The 21313-nt window shown below is 36.8% G+C and overlaps 1 protein-coding gene across 1 annotated transcript in view; it reads right to left on the bottom strand.

Annotated features, from left to right (window-relative positions):
- The window catches only part of LAMA2 (laminin subunit alpha 2), a 611116-nt gene that overhangs the window by 16313 nt on the left and 573490 nt on the right, over window positions 1-21313 (bottom strand). Inside the window, exons 53-57 of the mRNA XM_015137479.3 lie at window positions 19767-19887; window positions 17135-17311; window positions 12002-12150; window positions 6531-6707; window positions 6125-6293 (exon numbers count right to left, since the gene is read on the bottom strand). Of these exons, the coding sequence (XP_014992965.3) occupies window positions 6125-6293; window positions 6531-6707; window positions 12002-12150; window positions 17135-17311; window positions 19767-19887 (793 nt within the window). The remainder of the gene's footprint in view (window positions 1-6124; window positions 6294-6530; window positions 6708-12001; window positions 12151-17134; window positions 17312-19766; window positions 19888-21313) is intronic.

Raw genomic sequence — 21313 nt, 5'->3', positions numbered from 1 at the left:
TCTTTATGGATGAATAAATGGAAGATATTTTTTATAGCACTGACTTTAATCTTCTAAAACATAAAAGCCCTACTCAAGATGTTTATTGAGAAACTGAATTATTGTTAACACTGCACTTAAGCTCATTTGGTGGGTCTTGGGCATTTACAGTAATATTTATACATTAATGTCTAAACAGGGATTCCTTGATATGTGGAAAATGTATGTTTTCTCTGTGAATACATATCAGTAGCCAATCAGTTTATCCTTTGGCCTTGACTGTACTTAGCTCTTAAAGGTGTAGCACTAAAGCTCCTAGGGAAATCACTTTCCTTTCCTTTATTATTTCCTTCTCTGTTCACTTCTTTTCCTCAAATCCCAAAGAGACCTCATCAGTACAGGAACTCTCCATGGCTACTTGTATTGTTTTTCTTAGTTTTCACATTTTAAACTGTGAGGTTTACAGCTGAACTCTTCAATAAAATTCAAGTAAAAGAATGTAACCAGCTCATTATCTACAAATCCACACAAGCTATCCTTGTTAAAAAGACTTGGTCTAAACAGTGCACATACTTGCAGAGAACTTTCCACATGTCAACAAATTTCTGTAATACTTGAAGTTCAGCCTCTTATCTACCTCTACCTCCTGCCATCCTCCATGAAAAATATCCACAAATAGAACACGTAGAAATGTTTTCTCTAGCTTTGAATGGGCTAAAGAATAAGAGAGAAGTATAAAGAGAAGACAAGCTACCATACTATGAAATGAGATAATATGCATGAAATGCTCTTTAATCTAGCATGTTCAACATGAATTAATCATAAGATTGACATAATCCATTTCACAGGGCAGAGCTTTCTCAAGACACTCTTACATTGCCCTGTAGTATAGTGAATGTTGTCCTCATGCTGTTAGTTGCTGGCAGGATTGGGTGTGATGGGTGTAAAGAAGAAAAAGAAGGGCACTGAGAATAGGAGATCTTTTCTGTCAACTGTGCTAGCACAAATATGGAGCTCATAAATAGGCAGTTCTCACTTCAGGAGTTAACTTTTAAGTCTTAGTTCTCAAATAACTCTTAAAAATCTAAATTCTGGGCCAGGCATGGTGGTTCATGCCTGTAATCTCAACACTTTGGCAGACTGAGGCAGGTGGATCACTTCCCAAGAGTTCGAGACCAGCCTGGCCAACATGGCGAAATCCCATCTCTATTAAAAATACAAAAATTAGCCAGACACAGTGCAATGCACCTGTAGACCCAGCTACTCAGGTGGCTGAGGCTTGAGGATTGCCTGAGCCTGGGAGATTGAGGCTGCAGTGAGCCATGATTGTGCCACTGCACACCAGCCTGGGCAACAGAGCAAGAAAAAAAAAAAAAAGAATCTAAAGTCTGATACAAAAAAGGAAAATGGTGAGAATTGAAAATTATGGAGGACTTATTTAATAACCACATCATTACAATGCATATATCATTACATATCAAACCAATAAAAGGGTTTGGAATTGCTTAAAAATTGAATACTTACCACATCCCTTTTTTTTCTAGCACCTGTCACCCACCCTAAAAATGTGAAAAGTTAAACTAACTAGAATAATTAAGTTAAAGAAACACAGAAGTTAAACAAACACAAGAATAAATACAGAGATGGAATGTTACTTTGAGCCAGGCATGGTGCTGGGTGCTTTGCATAAAATGTATAACTTATTCCCTCATAATAGTAATCCTAGCAGGAAGATATTACTATCCTTATTTGTCTGTTAATTATTTTACTTTTAGAAAGGACAAGTAACCTGCCAGAAATCAGGGAATAAAAGTGGGAGGGCTATGGCAGAAAAAGCAACTCTCTCTCTTTTTCCCTGACCAGCAATGATAATATCATATTCAACTTTGCACTTAGTAGATGCTCAATAAATATTTGTTATAAATTAAACTGTAAAACTTTTAACTTTTAATAACCTTTAAAAAGAAGACACCTTTTTCCCCCTACACACAAAAAAAAGAACATAAGAAAGGAATCAAATTAAAACAGAAGATATGTGTGGCTCCATAATCTGAACTCTAGAATATGATACAATTAATAGAGATGGAAAGTTCTAAAAAATCGAATCCTGACCACACAGTCGGAAATAATTACAATGTGCAAAAGAAGGGGAAATAGGCTGGGCGCCGTGTCTCGTGCCTGTAATCCCAGCACTTTGGGAGGCCAAGGCGAGAGGATCACCTGAGGTCGGGAGTTCGAGACCAGCCTGACCAACATGGAGAAATCCCGTCTCAACTAAAAATACAAAATTAGCCAGGCGTGGTGGTGCATGCCCGTAATCCTAGCTACTTGGGAGACTGAGGCAGGAGAATTGCTTGAACCCGGGAGGCAGAGGTTGCAGTGAGCTGAGATTGTGACATTACACTCCAGCCTGGGCAACAAGAGCGAAACCCTGTCTCAAAAAAAAAAAAAAAAAAAAAAAAAAAAAGAAGGGGAAATAGCAGTTGGAATTTAGTTATCTGGGTTTTAGTTCCAACTATCGCTCATGTTGGTAACCCTGGGCCATGCTGTAAGTTTGAGGGCTTTCTTTCCTCATGTGCAAGTTAAGAGTTGGAATCTTTAGGGTGTCTTCTAGCTCTAATGTTCGGTGATTCTTTCTAAACCAACCAATTTGGCGTGCTACTCAACTTTTTGCTTCTGTCTCATCTACTAAGTGGAATGCTCTGTTTTCGGAAAAGTTAAAACATACACTGCTGAGAGGAAATGGAAATCGAAATTAGAACAGAAGGTTATAAAAAAAAAAAAAAAAAAGAACCTTAAATGAGTAAAAATCTCCATTCCCAGATGGGCAAGTATCTTTATTTTGAGAAAAAGGGAAAAAGTGTGATCTCTAAATACCACAGAAAAATGTGCTTGAGAGGCCCTATAAAATGAAGTTTGTGTAAGTACTTAGAAAAGTAAGGTGATCCATGGAGGCTGGCAGGGTTATCCCTAAAAATCCAAACCAGCACAGGTTGAGAGACCTGCCTGGAGGATGTTCTAGTGATAGATAAGAAGGTCCATGAGGTTCTGCTTGATTGAATAAGGTACTCGATTAGGAATTAGTAGCATTGTATCTATTAAAGACGTTAAAACATTCTTAGGTGCATTAGTAGAAATATGGTAACAATTAAGGGGGGGAGGGGTCCCACCATCCCCTGAGCTGGTGACTTCCTTTTGAGTAGTAGGTGCCATATTATGAAGGGAATATTTCAAATTTAAGAATACTGATCATAGAGGGGTAACAATTAGAAATGAGGTAATACAAAGAATACCTGAACTAGGGAAATGGTTAGCCTAGGGAAGGAGAAGACAGCTATTTTCAAATTCTTGAAGGGACGTTAGAGAATACATAATAAAGTGTGTTTGCCTGTAGAAACACAATCATTACATAGAAGTTTTGGGGACTCATTTTTACCCCAATATAACCAATGGCTTTCTAACAACTCGAGCCTGCCTTGTCATAACACTGGAAAATCTTGTCAATGAAGTGTTCAAGCAAAGGCTGTAAGTATCATATAAAAGGAATTCATGCATTAAGATGGTGATTGGACCAGATGATCGTTAGGGCTCTTGCCAATTTCACTTTATACTTTTAAGTTAGTTGTTTAGAAATTAGGCTCTGTTTTCTCCTAGAAACATTTTTATAAGTGGACATTAGGATCCAAGGTCAAAAAAGTTCATTCAACTCATGATGTTTTCTAATTCTTCAATTGAAAATGCATTCTTGAGTCTGAGAAACACATGATTTTCAGGTATATAAGGGTGAAGAGGAGGATCATTAACCTTACCTTTGCTAAGCAAAGATCTAGCCTGTGGCTGAATTATAAAAGAACTGACAAAACATTCTGGAATCCATGTGGCAGATCTCAGGAATGCCTTAGGATGAAATCAACACCTGGAACTAATCCCCACATGACTGATGGTTTTCCACTTGCTAGCTGTGGGATCTTAGGTATTTTCCTTTGTAAAATATAATACTTGCAGCAATATAAATAAATGTAAATAAAACAATTAATAGTGTGGAGATCAAATGAAATAACAGATACGAAACACCTGGCAGAGTACTGGACACGTAGTAGTTATTCACTAAATGCAGGGATTCCTCAGATTGTCTATGTGGGTATGCTTTTCCCAGTTTTCAAAGAACTTCCACATACATTATCCCATTTGATTTTTCATAATAACTCTATGTGGTAGGCAAGGTAGGTGAAATATCCATATTTTACAAAGGATGAAAGGATGCTTGGAGTGAATAACCAGTTTCCTTGAATGATGGTTATTTGGCCTCCCATTGAATAAATATTTCTAGTGCAAGGAGCACATTGCTTAACCAATTCCATCGTGGACACTAAGGAAGAGAATGAGATATTCAAGAGTTTTCAAGATCTGCACTCAAGACAACATATCCCACCCATTACTGGTATGGAATACAACCGCAGCACATGAGCTGTAAAGAATGTAGTGACCATGACCGTCTTTGTTGTATTGGTGGTAAGAATGTAAATTGGCATAGCCTGTGGAAGAAGCAATTCAGGTATGTGTATTGAAAACCTTAGACATATTCATCTTTTGGTCTTATAATTTCCTAACTACTTATTTATTTTAAGAATAATTGGAAATAATGAAAAAGTTTGATGCATAGAGGAGCTCATCAGAGTATAGTTTCTAATAGTGAAAAACTGGAAACACTCTCAATAGCCTACCATGGTCTATTAAAAGAGAAGAAACTGGAAAGGCAGAGTGTTCCAGAGATAAGGAGTCAGACTTTGGAGTCTGACTCGCTAGAATCAAATTCTTACTCTGCCTTTTACTAGTGATGTGAGTGGGTTGGTTACTTAAGATAGCTAATTCTTATTAACTCGACTAAAAATAGAAAGACTATGTTTTACGGAGCCGTTATGAGAATTACATATATGTTGAATGAAAATTCTTTAGCCCTGGGCTGGTGAAATACTAATTCTTATCATTACTATATAGTACTTACGCCATTTATTAAACGTTCAGTATGTGTGAGTCATTTAACAAACATTATCTTTTAAAACTCTGATAAAAATCTTTGATGTCTGTGCTGTTAATATCCTCATTTGACAGATGAGGATACAGAAATAGTCTGCGGCCAAACCCCCCTGAAAGCATCTGATCTTTTCTTATCTGGAAAGCTAAGCAAGGTTGGGCCTGGTTAGTACTTGGATGTGAAACTGAGAAATAGATTGGCTAGGTAGCTTTCTCAAATTCACACAGATGGTCGGTTACAGTGCTGGGATTTGAACACCAGCAGTCTGACTTGAGCCCATGCTCCAATCAAGGCTATGTGACCTCCAATGCTATAAATAGTTGTGTGTCTCTGTGTGTATATATACTTAATACTTAACATAAAATCATATTAGACATACACATTTATGTGATGTTTAGAAACAGTTTTTATTTATTTATTTATTTATTTTTATTTTTTGGAGAAGGAGTCTCACTCTGTTGCCCAGGCTGGAGTGCAGTGGCACGATCTCAGCTCACTGCAACTTCTGCCTCCCTGGTTCAAGCGATTCTCCTGCCTCAGCCTCCTGAGTAGCTGGGACTACAGGCACACACCGCCACACCAGGCTATTTTTTTTGTATTTTAGTAGAGAAGGGGTTTCACCATTGTTGCCCAGGCTGGTCTTTAACTCCTGAGCTCAGGTAATTTGCCCGCCTTGGCCTCCCAAAGTGCTAGGATTACAGGCGTGAGTCACCCTGCCTGGCCTAGAAACAGTTTTAGTGGTGTATTATCAGTTTCTAAAAACAGGACACCAAATTGTATAGAGGTAGGACATCTACTATGCGGATAAAAAGGCCTGAAAACCAACATGGTTGCCTGTGTCATGGCATTATAGGTGGCTTTTATTCTCGATTCTGGATATTTCTGTGTTTTCCAACATTTCAACTGAAAATGTACTGTTTTGTAAACAAAATTAAAGGAAGAAGTATAGGTAAGTCATTCAACAAAGATGTAAGAATAGGTTTTGATAGGTTATATTTCCTTCAATTCTAATAGCAGAGTGTACTAGATATCCTGAATAATCTTCCTTCTGAAATGACTCAGAAAACTAGGTAAAAATTAGAAAGCAATGGGGATAATATAAACACTTACATGTGTCAGAACTGGGGTGGGTGTAGGAAAGGCTGGGGTGGGAACTGGCTCAGGCTGGATAACTATTTCAGCTGGAGCTGCTCCATCTTCATCTTCATGGAGTTTCTGATGGACACAGCGACCAATGTCAGCGTTTTTGAAGGATACAGGCCTTGCAAAGTCCATGGGGCTAATAGAATGTAATAAAATAAGATTTTTTTTATTTTCATTTTTTTGCTTCCTTACAATTAAGCCCAATCTCTGCATGCCATTTTAAGTCCATCAGTGTGCTTTTCTCAGTCTAAATTGAAGATCCTCATTGTTTCCCTCCTCCCCTGCATAGCTGTAGACAATGTAGATGCATTGGGACCCTGATACCGAAAAATAAAAATAAGAATTAGTAGTAGTAATGAGGAGATCCACTTACACAGAGTTAATAACAAGATTCCACACACAGCCTTCAAAAGGAGGAATATTTCTGAGTGGGGAAGGTTGAAATTCAGACGGAGCACCTCCAACGAAAAGCTTTTTAACTTCAAGAGGCTGTTCAACTGTCAGGTTTTGCATATATCTTCTGTTTTCATCGACTTGAACTGTAAAGATGCTGATAAAATATTAAAATTAAGTATAAATCACATCTCATTCAATACAGTTGGAAATCAAATTCTTTCCTGCCACCCTTCACCCCTCTCAACCATAGCTTTTAAGGGAGCCAAAATTGGATGGTTGGGAATTCTACACTAAGCAAACGCAGTTCTCAGGATCTCGTCCCATGACACCCTTGTTCACTCTCCCTGAAAGTTTACTGAAACCAGGTCATGGTGCACTGCAGCATTAGCCTCTGGCGGAGTTGACAACAGCACTGTGCAGCCCAACACATGAGGTTGTGACAACTGAGGCTTCTGTACTGTGCAGTAATGTCTAATTGTATAAGGGTCGGCGGGTTTAGCATAGCGTGGGGTCTTTCTTGGGTTGTGCTGTCTATTATCTTCTTGCTGGGGAACAAACCATCCTCCTGAGAGCTTAGATTGCAGGAATCAACAGCAAACACTTAAAGCACATTTTATAAAGAATGTGGCTGATGGCTTTTGAATAGAAGAGGCAGGCAAGAACACCCTGCTAATTGTTCCTTGCAATGATTTTCCTTAGTGGCTGTTTCATTAATTTCCCTAATTTGCTTATGAGAGATAACTCACACACTGCTAATTGAGAACCTCATGCTACTTATTTACAACAATCCTTGGAACTCTGGGCCAAGAATCAGAAGGGGACAAAGAGTTCTGATGAAAATGACCAAAGGCATTTTCTCTTTTGTTCCGGAAGCAAGTTTTGAGTTTCGGTCTTAACAGTCATCACGGTGCTATTAGTCATAAGCATTAGTCACTAGCCTGAGGATCATGAATGGATTACTGAAAGCTTACTTTATATGTGGAGAGAAAACCAAAGTACTTGGGTGGAAACCTCAGTCCTAAAGTGCCCTCTTACTTGATTTTATGAAGAAAAACCACATGTAGAACTGGAAAAAACAATAAGCCAGGGTAAAGATGCTCCGAATTGGCACTTTACAAGCAAGAGAATTCAAAAGTAAGAGAAAGGGACAAAAAATGGATTTTGCTGTGGCTCAAAATGTCACCGTTAAGGGGGTGAAGAAGCTACCAGTAAAATTTAGTTTCAAAGAGAAAATAGCGTAAAATGACATACTTTTGAGGTTTCTTTCTTTACCAAACTATGGAAAAATGTGTTGGCAAAACCCAGAAGGTTCAGCTTCCTTGCTAAGAGTGTCGGTGGTTTTCTGAGACGAGAATTTCAGAAAACCACTCACTTCCGGGTATGTGTGACTCATTGGGAAACCCCTCCCCCACACCCTTTTTCCCCTTTAGCTGAAAGCAGCCTCTTAGCAACATGATATCACAGGGATCCTAAGGGTTTTAATGAGGGATATAAGCCTCTATTAAAGATTGTCCAAGGAGAGTAAATCTCTGTTCTTGATTAGAATTTTACAAAGCTAGAGGCCTTCCTCTTTATGGTGTAGCCTCTCTTTGTAGTGTGGTTCTGCCACAAGGACCATCATAGTGACCCTTTTTTTTTTTTTTTTAACCAGTTCACAGGGTGGTGACGGAGAATGAGTGTGGGCTTTCAGGAGGAACATACTGGAATTAAGTACTAGTGTGGAAGCTTACTAGCTGTGTGACCTTGGGCAAGTTATTTAATCACGCTCAGGTCCATTTCATTCATTTATAAGATGGAGATAAAAATGCCTACTTCAAACAGCGGAAAATATTAATTAAGGGATTCCCCTGAAGCTGTATTACTTAATAGGGCATTGCTAGAAAACTATAGCTAAATCCTGCTCATATTTTACCTTTTAGGAGCACCAAATCTAGATCATTTATTTCGTTTTCATTGAGAAGGACATTGTCAATAAGTCCATTATGATTCTGGTGTGTTTTCCATTTTTAAAAGTATTTATTTAACAGCTTTTTACTGAGGCCTACTATGTGCAAAAAGGTACATTAAACTTTGTATTACTTTAGGATTATAATAGGTCAGCTTTATTTATTTATTTTCTTACAGTTTCAATGGCCAATTCTTAGAGTTTCATAATTATCTTATTACTTATACCCTGTTTCTTATTTGTTTGGAATATGGGTTTAAGATTTTTTTTAAAAAGCATATCAGTTGGATTGCATACTTGGAAGAAGATATTAAGAGAAATAAGTGTCCTAGCATTTGTTATTTACATAATAAATAAAATCTAATCTTTTTTTCTGTTTGAACATACTTTGGATGTTAAGAAAGAAAATATTTAGGTTTCAGTGTTAAAATCTTTATCTCATTCTGGAAACCCCAAGTGACTCCTAAAATATCTCACCCTACTTTGTGACCTTTAGCCTATTTCTGTACCTGTGTGAAGAAAGCTTTCCCAGAAGAAAAACTCAGCTCATTTGCTTGTCCTATTTGCTTAAGTAACTACTTCAGGCTCTTAGGGTTTGATGTTTTTGTCCAGTGAGAACTACTGGCCACCAAGGCAGACACCAGGAGAAGGATCAGAGGACAAAGCAGATATAGGAGGCAGAGGTCACTGGAGTGCCAAGAAATTAGATACCAAAGTGACTGAAGGGAAATTTTTCCAGACGAAGGGGTGGAAGGGAGAGAGAATGAGGGAGGTGGAGTAAAGAGAGGCAGAGGGCAAGGAGAAAGAGCTTCTTGAGAAGCTTGGCCCCCAATTTGGTAAAAATCCAATTATTTTGTGAGGTGGTATTAAAGCTATCATTTTGTCCAGGATTTTAGGAAAAGAAATGATGATTGACATGCATAGTCTGAAAAGTGTTGGGATAAAGCAAATATCTCAAAATTAATAATCATATATCATAATCAACATTAAGTAATATAAACATTTATAGTCACACAAAAATGTAAGAATAATCTATTGGCTGTGCACAGATGGAGGTATTTGAGTCAAATATGTCTCATTTAATACCTGACCCTGTTATTTGTAGTATATGATTTTGAGCAAGTTAGTTAATATTTTCTCATCTGTGATGAAAGGATGTTATTACAGATCTCACATACATTTAGAACAATTAAAACAAATCATCTTTGTCTAGTATGTTACACAAATCATGCCATAGAATAGGCATATAAAGCATTAAAAAATGTTTCTGGGTGAAGTTCTCATGGTCACTCGTGATCTCTGGTTAATCAGTTTAATGTGGCACTTGCTTATAGAGTAGATGGCATTTTAACCTTAGAGTGCCAAATAAGCCATTATGGTAGCAAATGTGTTCTTGTTTTGGCACAGAGTTCAGTGACTACACACTAATATATCTAATATATTATCCTGTAATTAACAATGAATGGCAAAACTGTTTGTTTATATGGCCAATTAACTAAATGACCAGTTTCCAGTGATGTACCATATACTGAACTTAATCAAATAAAGGTTGGATTGATGGTCAACAGCTGTGAAGTTGGCATAATAAAATGCCCTTCTTGAAGAAGCACCTGTTAAGAGGACACTTTGGTACAACAGTGTAATGCATTTGGGAATTCCAGAATTCTTTCTCAACAAAATAACACATTTTGAGTGATTTTGGTCAACTGATTTCTCAAATCTGCAGTTATTTATTGAAATTCTTTAACATTTAAATGTGTGTGTGTGGTTTTTTTGTTTTGTTTTGTTTCTTCCGAGATGGAGTCCTAGATGGAGTCTTGCTCTGTTGCCTAGGCTGGAGTGCAGTGGTGCGATCTCAGCTCACTGCAACCTCTGTCCCCCGGGTTTAAGCAATTCTCCTGCCTCAGTCTCCAGAGTAGCTGTGATAACAGGGGCTCACTACTATGTCTGGCTAATTTTTTTTTGCATGTTTAGTAGAGACGGGATTTCACCATGTTGGCCAGGCTGGTCTCGAACTCCTGACCTCATGACCCACCTGCCTCGGCCTCCCAAAATGCTGTGATTACAGGAGTGAGCCACCGTGCCTGACTAAAGTTTAAATCTTTTAAAAAGTCCTTTCCACAATGAAAAGGATTAAAGTTTGTCAAAGTGTCTAGCATCTAATCTAGAAGACATGTAAAACCAGGATTCTAAAACATTCTAAGATTCAAATGAGAGCATTCAGTTTGCATTTCTCCTCACAGACCAAGTCTGCAATATCTGGCTATTAGATTAGTAAAAGTTCTTAGTTTGCCCAAATATTGATCCCTCATTTGTCTCAATCATGGTTTCTAAACATCTCAGTAGCCATTCTGCATGAATGCTTAGTATCAATTCAACTTAAAGCCTAATCCTCTAAATAATAATAATAATAATAATAATAATAGTAATAATAATAAAATCTGAGGAAAGCTTTGCTATTTACTTAGAAGGTAAGAAATCTTTATTACTTATCTAAATGTTTTCCACAAGAGGGTAATTAGTAAATGTAGGTCTTTCACTGCAGGATAGTATCAGCTTGGCCGAACTACTGCTACATATTCATACTCGTTACATTTAAAAGTATCCTCTGTGTTTTGACACCTCATCAAATTGGATTTCCAGTTCTTTTCTATGTCTTCAGTCTGATAAATGGATTGCTGGCTTGGAGGTCTGAAGCCCCTGAAGTCTCTGGGTTTCTGTTTCCTTTTTCTCTAATTGTTCTTCTAAACTAAGTATCTCTCTGAGTTGTCATACAGTATTTTGGTGAAAAATACAGATGACTTTCCTAATAAAGTAAGTATAAAGTATCGCAGGATTCTAAAGAAAATCATCAGTTTGTGCATGAGTGAAGCCAATTCCCAGGCCCAGGGCTGGGGGCAAGTGCTCTGGTAGATTTGTAGAAAGGTGACCAATCTCAGGGCGGCAGTCATTTTCCTCCCCTCCCTTGATTCTGTTCCCTCAGGAAGCCACTCTGCAGGTACCCTGCAAATCTTGGGAAGGGGGACAGGGACAAAATGTGCACTTAATAGGCTCAGTAGGTCCTGCAGCTGCTGCCATACTCCGTATCTGTGATAGCTAAGCAGCTGCCATAACCACTTTGGAACCTGAACGAGACAGCAGCCGCCAAAGCCTGCTGGTTCCAGTGGAGCTGTTTTGTGTGTTTCGCTGTGTGCGTACCTTATTTGAGGAGGGGCAGAGAGAGAGATTTTTCTTATTTATACCTTCAGAAAATGCATTTGGTTTTTCCAAAGGTAGAGATAACTGCACAAATAGAAATGTTAAGGGTGGAACTCCTAAGGGCCGAGGCAAATGAGGTTCCGGAAGTATGAAAAGTAAAGAAGAGGGAATTAAGCTACTGTATCCTTTTGCAAGGCATGGTAGGTACACACACACAGAGGTTCAGGCAGATACTGATGGATACTGGTGCTAGCAAAGGAAGTTCACCTGAGTTACAATAATAAATATTTTAGTGCTATTGTTACCCTCTAGTTCGCTCTACATGAACGGAATGTTCTCTTCCATCATGAAACAGATTCGGCTCTGGTCTGACTACAATTTTCCTCATTGTTCGTGCCCCTGTGGAGAGATGCACTTCCAGACGGCCCCTGTTGAGGAGTATTGCATAATAGGCCTGCAAAAGCAAGTGGTTATTGAAGATTAAACAGAAGTCTCATTTATGACTTAGCTTTAGAGATTCCCTAGCAGAACCACAGGTTCATCTGCTCTGAGAACTTACCTGAGAAATTAAGACTTTTCTCAAATGGTTTTGAAAACAGCTGGAAATATCTTTCTAATAAGTTACCATTTATGCTTGTGAGATGATCTGGAAAGTGGATATATTAATATAGCAGTTCTCTGCAAAGCAGATTTGTGATGCTGAAAGTAACAGCTGTGCTTGCGTTGGTCCTCTAACTTACAAAACCCATCAGGAGACAAAGTGTGTCAACAAAATCCCTGTCCTTTATATTCACAAGTGGATAGCTAGCTTCTGAGAATCAGGACTGACTCTCAACCTTGTGGCATTCTGAGTATTTAGACTTCAATTTGTTCTCTGAGCTGGTGGAATAGATTGCTATCACAAACATGTAACCTGCCTCCCACATTTAGAAAGAAGGAAGATAAATTTTCATCCACAAACATGCCTGCTTTCTTCTTGCTGCTGTTACTATAGCAACCAGTGTGGTTTTGATATCCCATCATGAACCCCAGGGAGCCTAAATGCAGTCCTTGTCCCTAGAGCTGATGCCACGTGCTCTCCCTTTCTTGTGGAGTATGGGAGCACCTGACGCACAGTGATGGCTCAGTTCTCCATGAGTCATCTGTGGTGGTAGAGACAGTTTCCATCAAACATCATCATGTTCCAGTAATTTACTAAATCATGTATGTCGTTACATGTCCTCCACAAAACATTTTGAGGATCTGGATAAGTGCTCACCATCTGTCAAAGGGAAATCACAAACTACTCACTCAATTAAAAATTCCTTAGCTCATGGATTGTTCGACATATCAAACCCATTTAGCAGAACGGAATCACAAATAACTCTATAGGTATCAAAACTGTTAGCTTTGAAGTATGAAACATGTCAATTTAACCAGCACTGAATGTAAATCTAATTATGTCTAACAGATTTACACTATTTAACATTGGGTCCTCCTTCAGATAGCATATATGATATTTTATAAACTAGATATGAGTTATTAAAATGTTAAAACATTAAAATGTCATTTTAACTTACTTTATACTATAGTACTTAGTGTTTTCTTATTGTAATTGTTGTAATAGGAATCTGTTTTATTTTAGGCACTATCCTGAAAGCTGGTGATTCACATTCATTCTTTCGTCTTGAGGGGGAGAAATTTGGAGCCAGTAGGTAGTGTTTAAAAATCTGGCAATGATGAAGGAATCAAGTATCCTTTAGTGGAAATCTATTTCAGAATATTTGATCTGGTCTTCTTATTATAACTAGCTTATCATTTGCAATAGTGAGAAAAAAGTTTATTTTTCAAGATAAAGAAAATAATTTAAGAGGGCATTTGTGTTTTATATTTATTTAGTGCTTATTATGTGTAGTAAGAAATGAAATAAAATAACACTTTTCTCCTACTCTTCAAAAATATTTTTATTATGACTATTTGATATATTCTTCACAATATGAGTGATATACATGTAAATGCTGAATCTGCATTAACACTGTACAATAAAATGAATACCTGTAAATCTACCACCAAATTTCAGAAACAATACCATTGCATCTCTTATGAGTTTCTTTCTAATACTATCTCCTTGCTTCTCCATCTCAGAGGTAACCACAAGTGTGGATTTTATGTTTATCATTACCTTACTTAAAAAAAATTTTTTTTTTGAAATTCACGTGTCTGTTAACAATATGTTGTTTAGTGCTACTTGTATAACAAATCTACAAAAATGGTATCATATAGCACATTTTTCATTTTTATTTATTTTCTATTTATTATGTTGTTATGTTGAGTTATAATTTATTCCTTTTTCTTATTGCTTGATATCCCGTTATGCAAAAGTGCCACAGTTTGCCTCTCTGTTCTCCAGCTGATGAATATTTGGGTTGTTTCTAGTTTCTCTGCTATTATAAAGAACACTTCTATAAACATTCTTGTACAAGTCTTATTATGCACATGTGCAAAAACTTGGGTCTGTACCCAGGAGTGGAATTGCTGGCTTGTAGAGAGTATGCAAATGTTCAACTTTAGAAGACAGTGCCAAACTGTTTTCCAAAGTTGCTTTAGAAATTTACGTTTTCTACCAGCAGTGATCAAAGGCACTCTTTGATTCACATCTTTCCAATACTGTTCTTTCTAATACTATAGCAACCAGTATGTTTTGATATCCTATTAAAAACTGCAATGAGCTTTTCCCCTTTTGGGGACAAGGACTGTATTCCTTGTAGATTATACATACTGTACATTTCCAGACCGAGGCTTGTGTTTTGTGTTGTTTGATGACCAAAGAGTTTAATTTTAATGCAGTTCCACTTATAATCTTGTTTTGTTCGATTAAGTCTTCTTTTCCTGAAGGTCAAAAGTTATCCTGGTATATTTTCTTCTAAGAATTTTAAAGATTTTTGTCCTTCCATATTTAAGACTTTAATTTATTGTGAACTTATTTTTTGGTTTGATATGAAAAAGAAATTTAGTTTCATTTTTTCCATATGAATAACTAATTACCCTGAAGTCATTCACTGAACAGTTCAATGTTTTTTTTTTAATGAAATGCAATGCCACTTATTGTCAAGTGTTGTTTCCATCTGTGCTTGTGTATTTTCAGTGTTCTCAATTCTTTCCTGTTTGCACAGTTATACATGAATTAACATGATAGTTCCACCATACAAAACTCTACCTTTCAATGTGCTGCTATCTGGTGGAACAGCCCCACCTACATTATCCTTCTCTTCTAGGAATTTCATCCTTGATACAAATTTTAGAATAAGCTGTCATGATTCACAGAAAAATAAGGTGATATTTTATTATAATTGAATCTACATATCATTTTGGGGAGAAATGACATATTTTTAATATTGAGTCTTTACTATCTTCATTAACATGTTGACTATACCAATTTATTGACTATAATCATTGAGAACTACTTTGATATCATTCAATGAAATTTTATAATTTTCTCCGTATGGGCTTTGTGCCTATTTTGTTATGATGATTCTTAAATTATATATTTGTTCTTATTGTTCTTGTGCTATATTTACTTGTTCTTTTCTTACTATGCTAAGATCAGTGCAGTTAAAATAGTCATTCGTTTCTTGGGCTTGATTTTATAGCAAATGTTTATAATGTCTTTTTTTTTAAATCAGGAATACTTGTTATAGTTTTTTTTAATAGATGGCTAAGGAAGTTCCTTCCTCTTAGTTTACTTAAGTATTTTTTTAAAATCATGAATGACTGTTAAATTTTACCACGTTTTACTATCTATTGACAAGATTATATGATATTTCGATTTTCTTTCTTTTTTTTTTTTTTTAAGTCAGAGTCTCGCATTGTCGCACAGGCTGGAGTGCAATGGCGCAATCTCGGCTCACTGCAACCTAGGCCTCCCAGGTTCAAGCAATTCTCCTGCCTCAGCCTCCCAAGTAGCTGGGATTACAGGCGACTGCCACCATGCCCAGCTAATTTTTTTTTGTATTCTTAGTAGAGACAGGGTTTCACTATGTTGGCCGGGCTGGTCTCAAAATCCTGACCTTGTGATCCACCCATCTCGGCCTCCCAAAGTGCTGGGATTACAGGTGTGAGCCACTGTGCCTGGACGATTTTCAGATTTTCTAATATTAAACCACTTCTGCATTCCTGAAATAATCCAAGTTACTCGTGGTTATACATCTTTGGGTTCTATTTGCGAATATTTTGTGTGAGCTTTGTATTTTTTAGAAAAATAAATAAGATTTGTTACATGATATGATCAATAAATGTCACATGCTAAAATTGATTTTTAAAACACATAATCACAAATAACATGATCTGGTTTACAACGGTATGTGCATACTTAAGGACATATTTATAAAGTATTCTGTTCTTTTGGTCATGGCAGATAAAATAATTCCTATGAACCCTTTCACTGAGAAAAACTAGGTTAAATGCAAAATTACATTTTAAAAAATGTGATTGAAGGTATTAAAGAATACCAAGGCAATAAGAGGTATGATGCTTAAATCTGGGCATTGGAGGGATTACTTTTAACAGAATCAAATGGACAGGGGATATAAATACTAAAGTTTATGTCCTTGCAAAATTGATACTCTTTTTAAAAAAATGTTTTGAGACAGTCTCACTCTGTCATCCAGGCTACAGTGTGGTGGCGTGAATAGCTGAATAGCAATCCTGAATAGCTGGGACCACAGTCGTACGCCACCATGCCCAGTTAATTTTTAAACATTTTTGTAGAGATAGGGTCTTATCATGTTGCCCAGCCTAGTTTCAAACTCCTGGGCTCAAGCGATCCTCCTGCTTTGGCCTCCCAAAGTGCTGGGATTACAGACATGGGTCTCTACACCTGGCCGGTTGTTATTCTTTAGGCTTTAACATCCTTGAATGCTATTGGGCTACAATTGTGCCTGTCTGTGTTGGTTGTGTTCTTCTTGCTTTCTCCCAGGTCCATTTTCTGCCCTTCTTTGTGTCCAGAGAGGATGGGATGAGTCAGGCCCAACAGACTATCACTTCAGCTAGTGCAACTGGGAAACTGATCTTAGAGGAATTTAAATTTAAGGGACCGTAGGTAAATATCTACAGATTTTGTAAGGAGTTGGACTGGAGACAGTAGAAATTAAGATAATGTGAATATGTTTTAAGTTGTCCTCTTTACATATGCATGTGTTAAATGCATAGGAAATATAGGTGCAGATATGAGTGTGACTTTGCACCTGCAATTGATCAACAGGAACATCCTAGAGAAGACAATTGTCCTGGGGAGATGATGCGAGTGAAATAGGAGGCCAGCATGGAAAAATGGAATGTTCAGTCCTTGCTAGCCAAGACAAGAGCAGAAATAAATGATGCAAAACTAGAAATATAAAAGCAAGTTAACTGTTTTATATAAACATTAGGGAAAATGCATTATCAGCTAGGTGTGAAGGTACCTGTCCAGTCTGCCTTCGTTTTCTCCTAGGTGGTGCTGGTGTCCCTCCACTTCCCAGAAGAATGATGCCAGACTCATTCTTGGTGCTGAAGGACAGGTTGATTTCTGTTCCTACATCAATTGGCACAGGGGAGAGCTCCACAAAACCAGGCTTAGGAAAGCTAACTGTGTAAACATTCTGTGAGTAAAGAAAAAGAAGAGTAGACACCATTAGAAATAAAAATTTAAATAAATTCTCCATTCACTCACCCTCCTCGATGCACTTAATGTGATTATGAAATAGATCATAGTTTTAGAAAGCAGGAAAACCCACAGTTAATGGAAAGCTTAAGAGCAGTTGAAGAAATATTATTTCTAGTTATATGATAACTTCAAATCTTCTAAGCAGTTTGTGTTAAAATCAGAATTATAGCATCTACTTTTATTCCAGAACTTTTGATTTTAAATATAGAAGATTATCACTGTTAGATAACTTTTGTTTTTGTTTGTTTAAACCAAAGATTTAAGCCAAACTGACACACAAGCGGTTACATGTCTATCAATCTCCCTAAGTTTCCCTTGAAAACACTATAATTAATATCTCTTGAATAAACTCTATCACTTAATTGTTTATGTTTTACAGATGGGTATGACCATTATCTATGTCTGCATTTTTCCCCAGTGATAAGACCAAACCTTAAAAATAAATAAACCAAACACCACATAGTCTAGTTTTTTCTTAAAATTAAAGTAGTACCATTGTCCTTGCTGAGTATAAAATTAAAACAGTTACATTTCAAGTAGAAATGTAAATAAGGTGCAAAAGGGAGAAAATCAGCTCCCCATCTCAGTCTCCTCAAAGCTGTGCAGAAGCATAGAGCTTTCTATAATTCATTCATTCATTCATTCATTCACTCTTTCATAACCTTGCCCTCTTCCTCTCTCCTCCTCCCTACACTTCAAATGAATCTTGATAGACACGTTCATTCCTAATGTCTTTTTTTTCTTACATATGTGGAGGATATCACTCTCTCAGTAAATGTAGATCATCACTTTTAATGGCAGGAGGACTTTCCACTGTATGAATCTGCTAGTATTTATTTAAGCAAGCCCATGTAGTTAGGAATTTAAAGTGCTTAAAATATTCATTTTTAAAGTCCTAGATTTTGTAGGAGTAAAAGCAAAGAATCCTTTAATGTAGGCTATTTTCCTCCCACAGTGTTTCAAGACCAGTTAAATGACACACGAGCTGGTAAAATGTATAATCTGTTTTCTATTCCAATTTTCAAATCATGGAGTTTTAGATAGTTCAGATAAAACTACTGTGCAGACTTTTCAATATTTATCCACATCAAATTTCTGCCTCATATTTTAGTTGCAAAATAATTCCTGGTTACTGCAAAATGCCTTTACGGAATCGTAATTTCCACGTGCAGAGGCTATTCATTTTCCGGACAGTTTCCATCCTCATGTATATATCTTTTGAATGTGAATGAGAGTTAGGCTTTGAAGATTAAAATTCTCAGTAAAACTTCCTTTAAGAAGCCAATATGGGTCCTTACAGTTTTAGTTCTTAATGTATTTTCCCTTTTCTTATTCCTAGGCTTCTCAGAGTGGGTGTCTATGGCCAATTCCAAATTGGGGCCTGTAGCTGTGAACAATGAAGATCTTGAAAGTTCTGTTCCAGTCTTTAAACCTCAACATTCAAGTGGTGGACTTACTTTTTTCTTTACCCACATTTTCCCTTCATTTCCCTTATTCTATTGGAGTGGTTTAAGATAATTTTAATTAGAAGAGGCAGCCAAAATGAATAATTGTATTACAGTAGGATAATTAAAAATGTATGAGAATGACATATTTAACATTTTCATTTTAAAAACAAGCTCATCATTATTGAGTTTCTATAAAATTCTTGCTAATATTTGCTGTTGACCATTGACTCTTGCTTATCGATATTTTAAGAGAGTAGAGCTACGGCCGGGGTCTTTCTCACATATGGGTCAGTGTCAACTGAACAAACAGTGCCGAATAGTTAAATGAAAATGGGGAATGCCAGGATGCTTTAGCATCAAAGAAGAGTTACTGAGGATATCAGCTAACAAAGGACTTTGCAGGCATGTCAAACACAAGTCTTTGCAGAGTTGGTTGCCACAGGTCCCAGTCTACATTATTTCAAAGACAAGGGGGCTAGACTTCAAGGTTGTAGACAACAGACTATGCACTAATGGTTATGGTGTAAATTACTGCTTGCTACTTGTGTAAACTCGAATGGTTCCAGAAAAAAATGTAAGGTTGCTAATAAAGCTATATGCAACACATAAAAGTAAAATAAATTTAAAATGAATGACAAAAATGAGGAAAAGGGAAAAGTAGTGTTGGAAAAAAAGAGAAAAACAGAAAAGAGATTAGTATTACTGATATGTGCCATGAAGAGCTACACATTTGGAAAATTGGATCAAAATTCTGGGACTTCATAATCCCATTTTTTATCATGGTAATTTATAGAATGCTTTAATCTTGCTTTATCGTTTAAGAGTAGGATCAGTAGAAATGTAAAATATATTAACAAAAGACTGATCCTTGTAGGAGCAGCCACACTAAGTAAGTGAAATCTGATATAAATGTGTTTAGAGAACCGTCAAAAACAGACCAACCTCCAGGGAACATCCTTTGGTAACACCAACATAATCGGGACTACTGAGTATATTGTACGGCGTTCTTGAAATTTCAATATCTTTGAGACAGCCGGAATATTTCTTCAAATTTACTTCTGGCCTATTAAATAGTCAAATGGAAAGCAAAAGCAATATCATTAGGGTGATGGCAGCGTAGTCTCTGACTACTGGAAGGAAGCCTTATGGAGCAGACACATGCAGGCACATGTCTATCAAACTGTGCACACGTGTACCCAGCAAACTCTGGTTTCCATTATCTACTGGTTAGTCTAACTGGATGTGAATGTTATCCTGCAGAAGGAGTCTTTTTGTAGTCCTTCTTTTCCCCTTTAACAATAATCTCACCCACAGCATTTAAACATGAGGTACAGGAATTAACTGACTTCTTATTAATGCTTTATATGTGTAATGAAATAAGTTTTATTTTTTTTCACCAAAGAGAAGATAATTGTGTAGGCAGCATAAACAAACTATATAACAAAAAGTTTTTAAAAACCTTGCTCAAAAGTTAGGAAAAAATCTGAAAATGTTTATCTTGAAAAAGAATTTTTTTTTATTTGAGGCTTTTTCTTGAGAGATAGCTGAAAAATAAGATAATATTACATATCTCTTTTAAGGCTTTTAAGTAAAACAAAGTCTAAGAAACATTCTTTGGATTACATAGTTTAAAAACAGATGTTTAAAAATTAGGTTTACTGGCCGGGTGTAGTGGCTCATGCCTGTAATCCCTGCATTTTGGGAGGCCAAAGAGGGAGGAGCGCTTGAGGTTACAAGTTCAAGACCAGCCTGAGGTAACATAGTGAGACCCTGTCTTTGCCCTCCCCTCCAAAAAAAGTAGCTGGACATGTTGATGTGTGCTTGGAGTCCCAGCTACTTGCAGATGCTGAGGAGGGAGGATCTTTTGAGCCCAGGAGGCTTAGGCTGCAGGGACTTAACGATCATGCCACTGCACTCCAGCCTGGGCTACAGAGTGAGATCCCTATCTCGAAATAAAAATATGTGTTTTTTTTTTTTTTTAACAGATGAGTTTAGTTTACAGATTGACCCCAAAGTCTGTATTCTATATGAGAACAATAACAAAATAAAGCAACCAAATGCAAAAACCCATACATTTTATTTTTTCAATAAATTTGAAAAACGACTTTTATACTCAATCTACACTTGAATGTTTACTTTTGCATACGACTTCACAAAATGGGGCAAGTGTGTCAGCAGATTAGAAAATGAAGTCCTTGCCCTTGAGTCCAGATGTTGCAAGTGATCTGAGTTCTCCAAGACTCAGTGTTCTTATATGTGAAATAGGCACGATAATAATAATCATAGTATCTACATGATCAAGTTGCAAAAGTTTAATAAATTAAGGAATAGCATTGCACACAGTAAGTGCTCAACAAACAAAGGCTATCAGAATGTCAGTGATGATGATACTTCTTTAATTATAACAGTGCTGTTCCACAGAACTTTCTGTGATGATGGATATTGTCTGTTCTGCACTGTTCAAATCAGTAGTCACTAGCCACACGTGG

This window comes from Macaca mulatta, chromosome 4 (genome assembly GCF_049350105.2).
Source record: "Macaca mulatta isolate MMU2019108-1 chromosome 4, T2T-MMU8v2.0, whole genome shotgun sequence".
In the NCBI taxonomy this organism is placed as follows: Eukaryota; Metazoa; Chordata; class Mammalia; order Primates; family Cercopithecidae; genus Macaca; species Macaca mulatta.
This window is presented reverse-complemented; position numbering and strand designations above follow the sequence as displayed.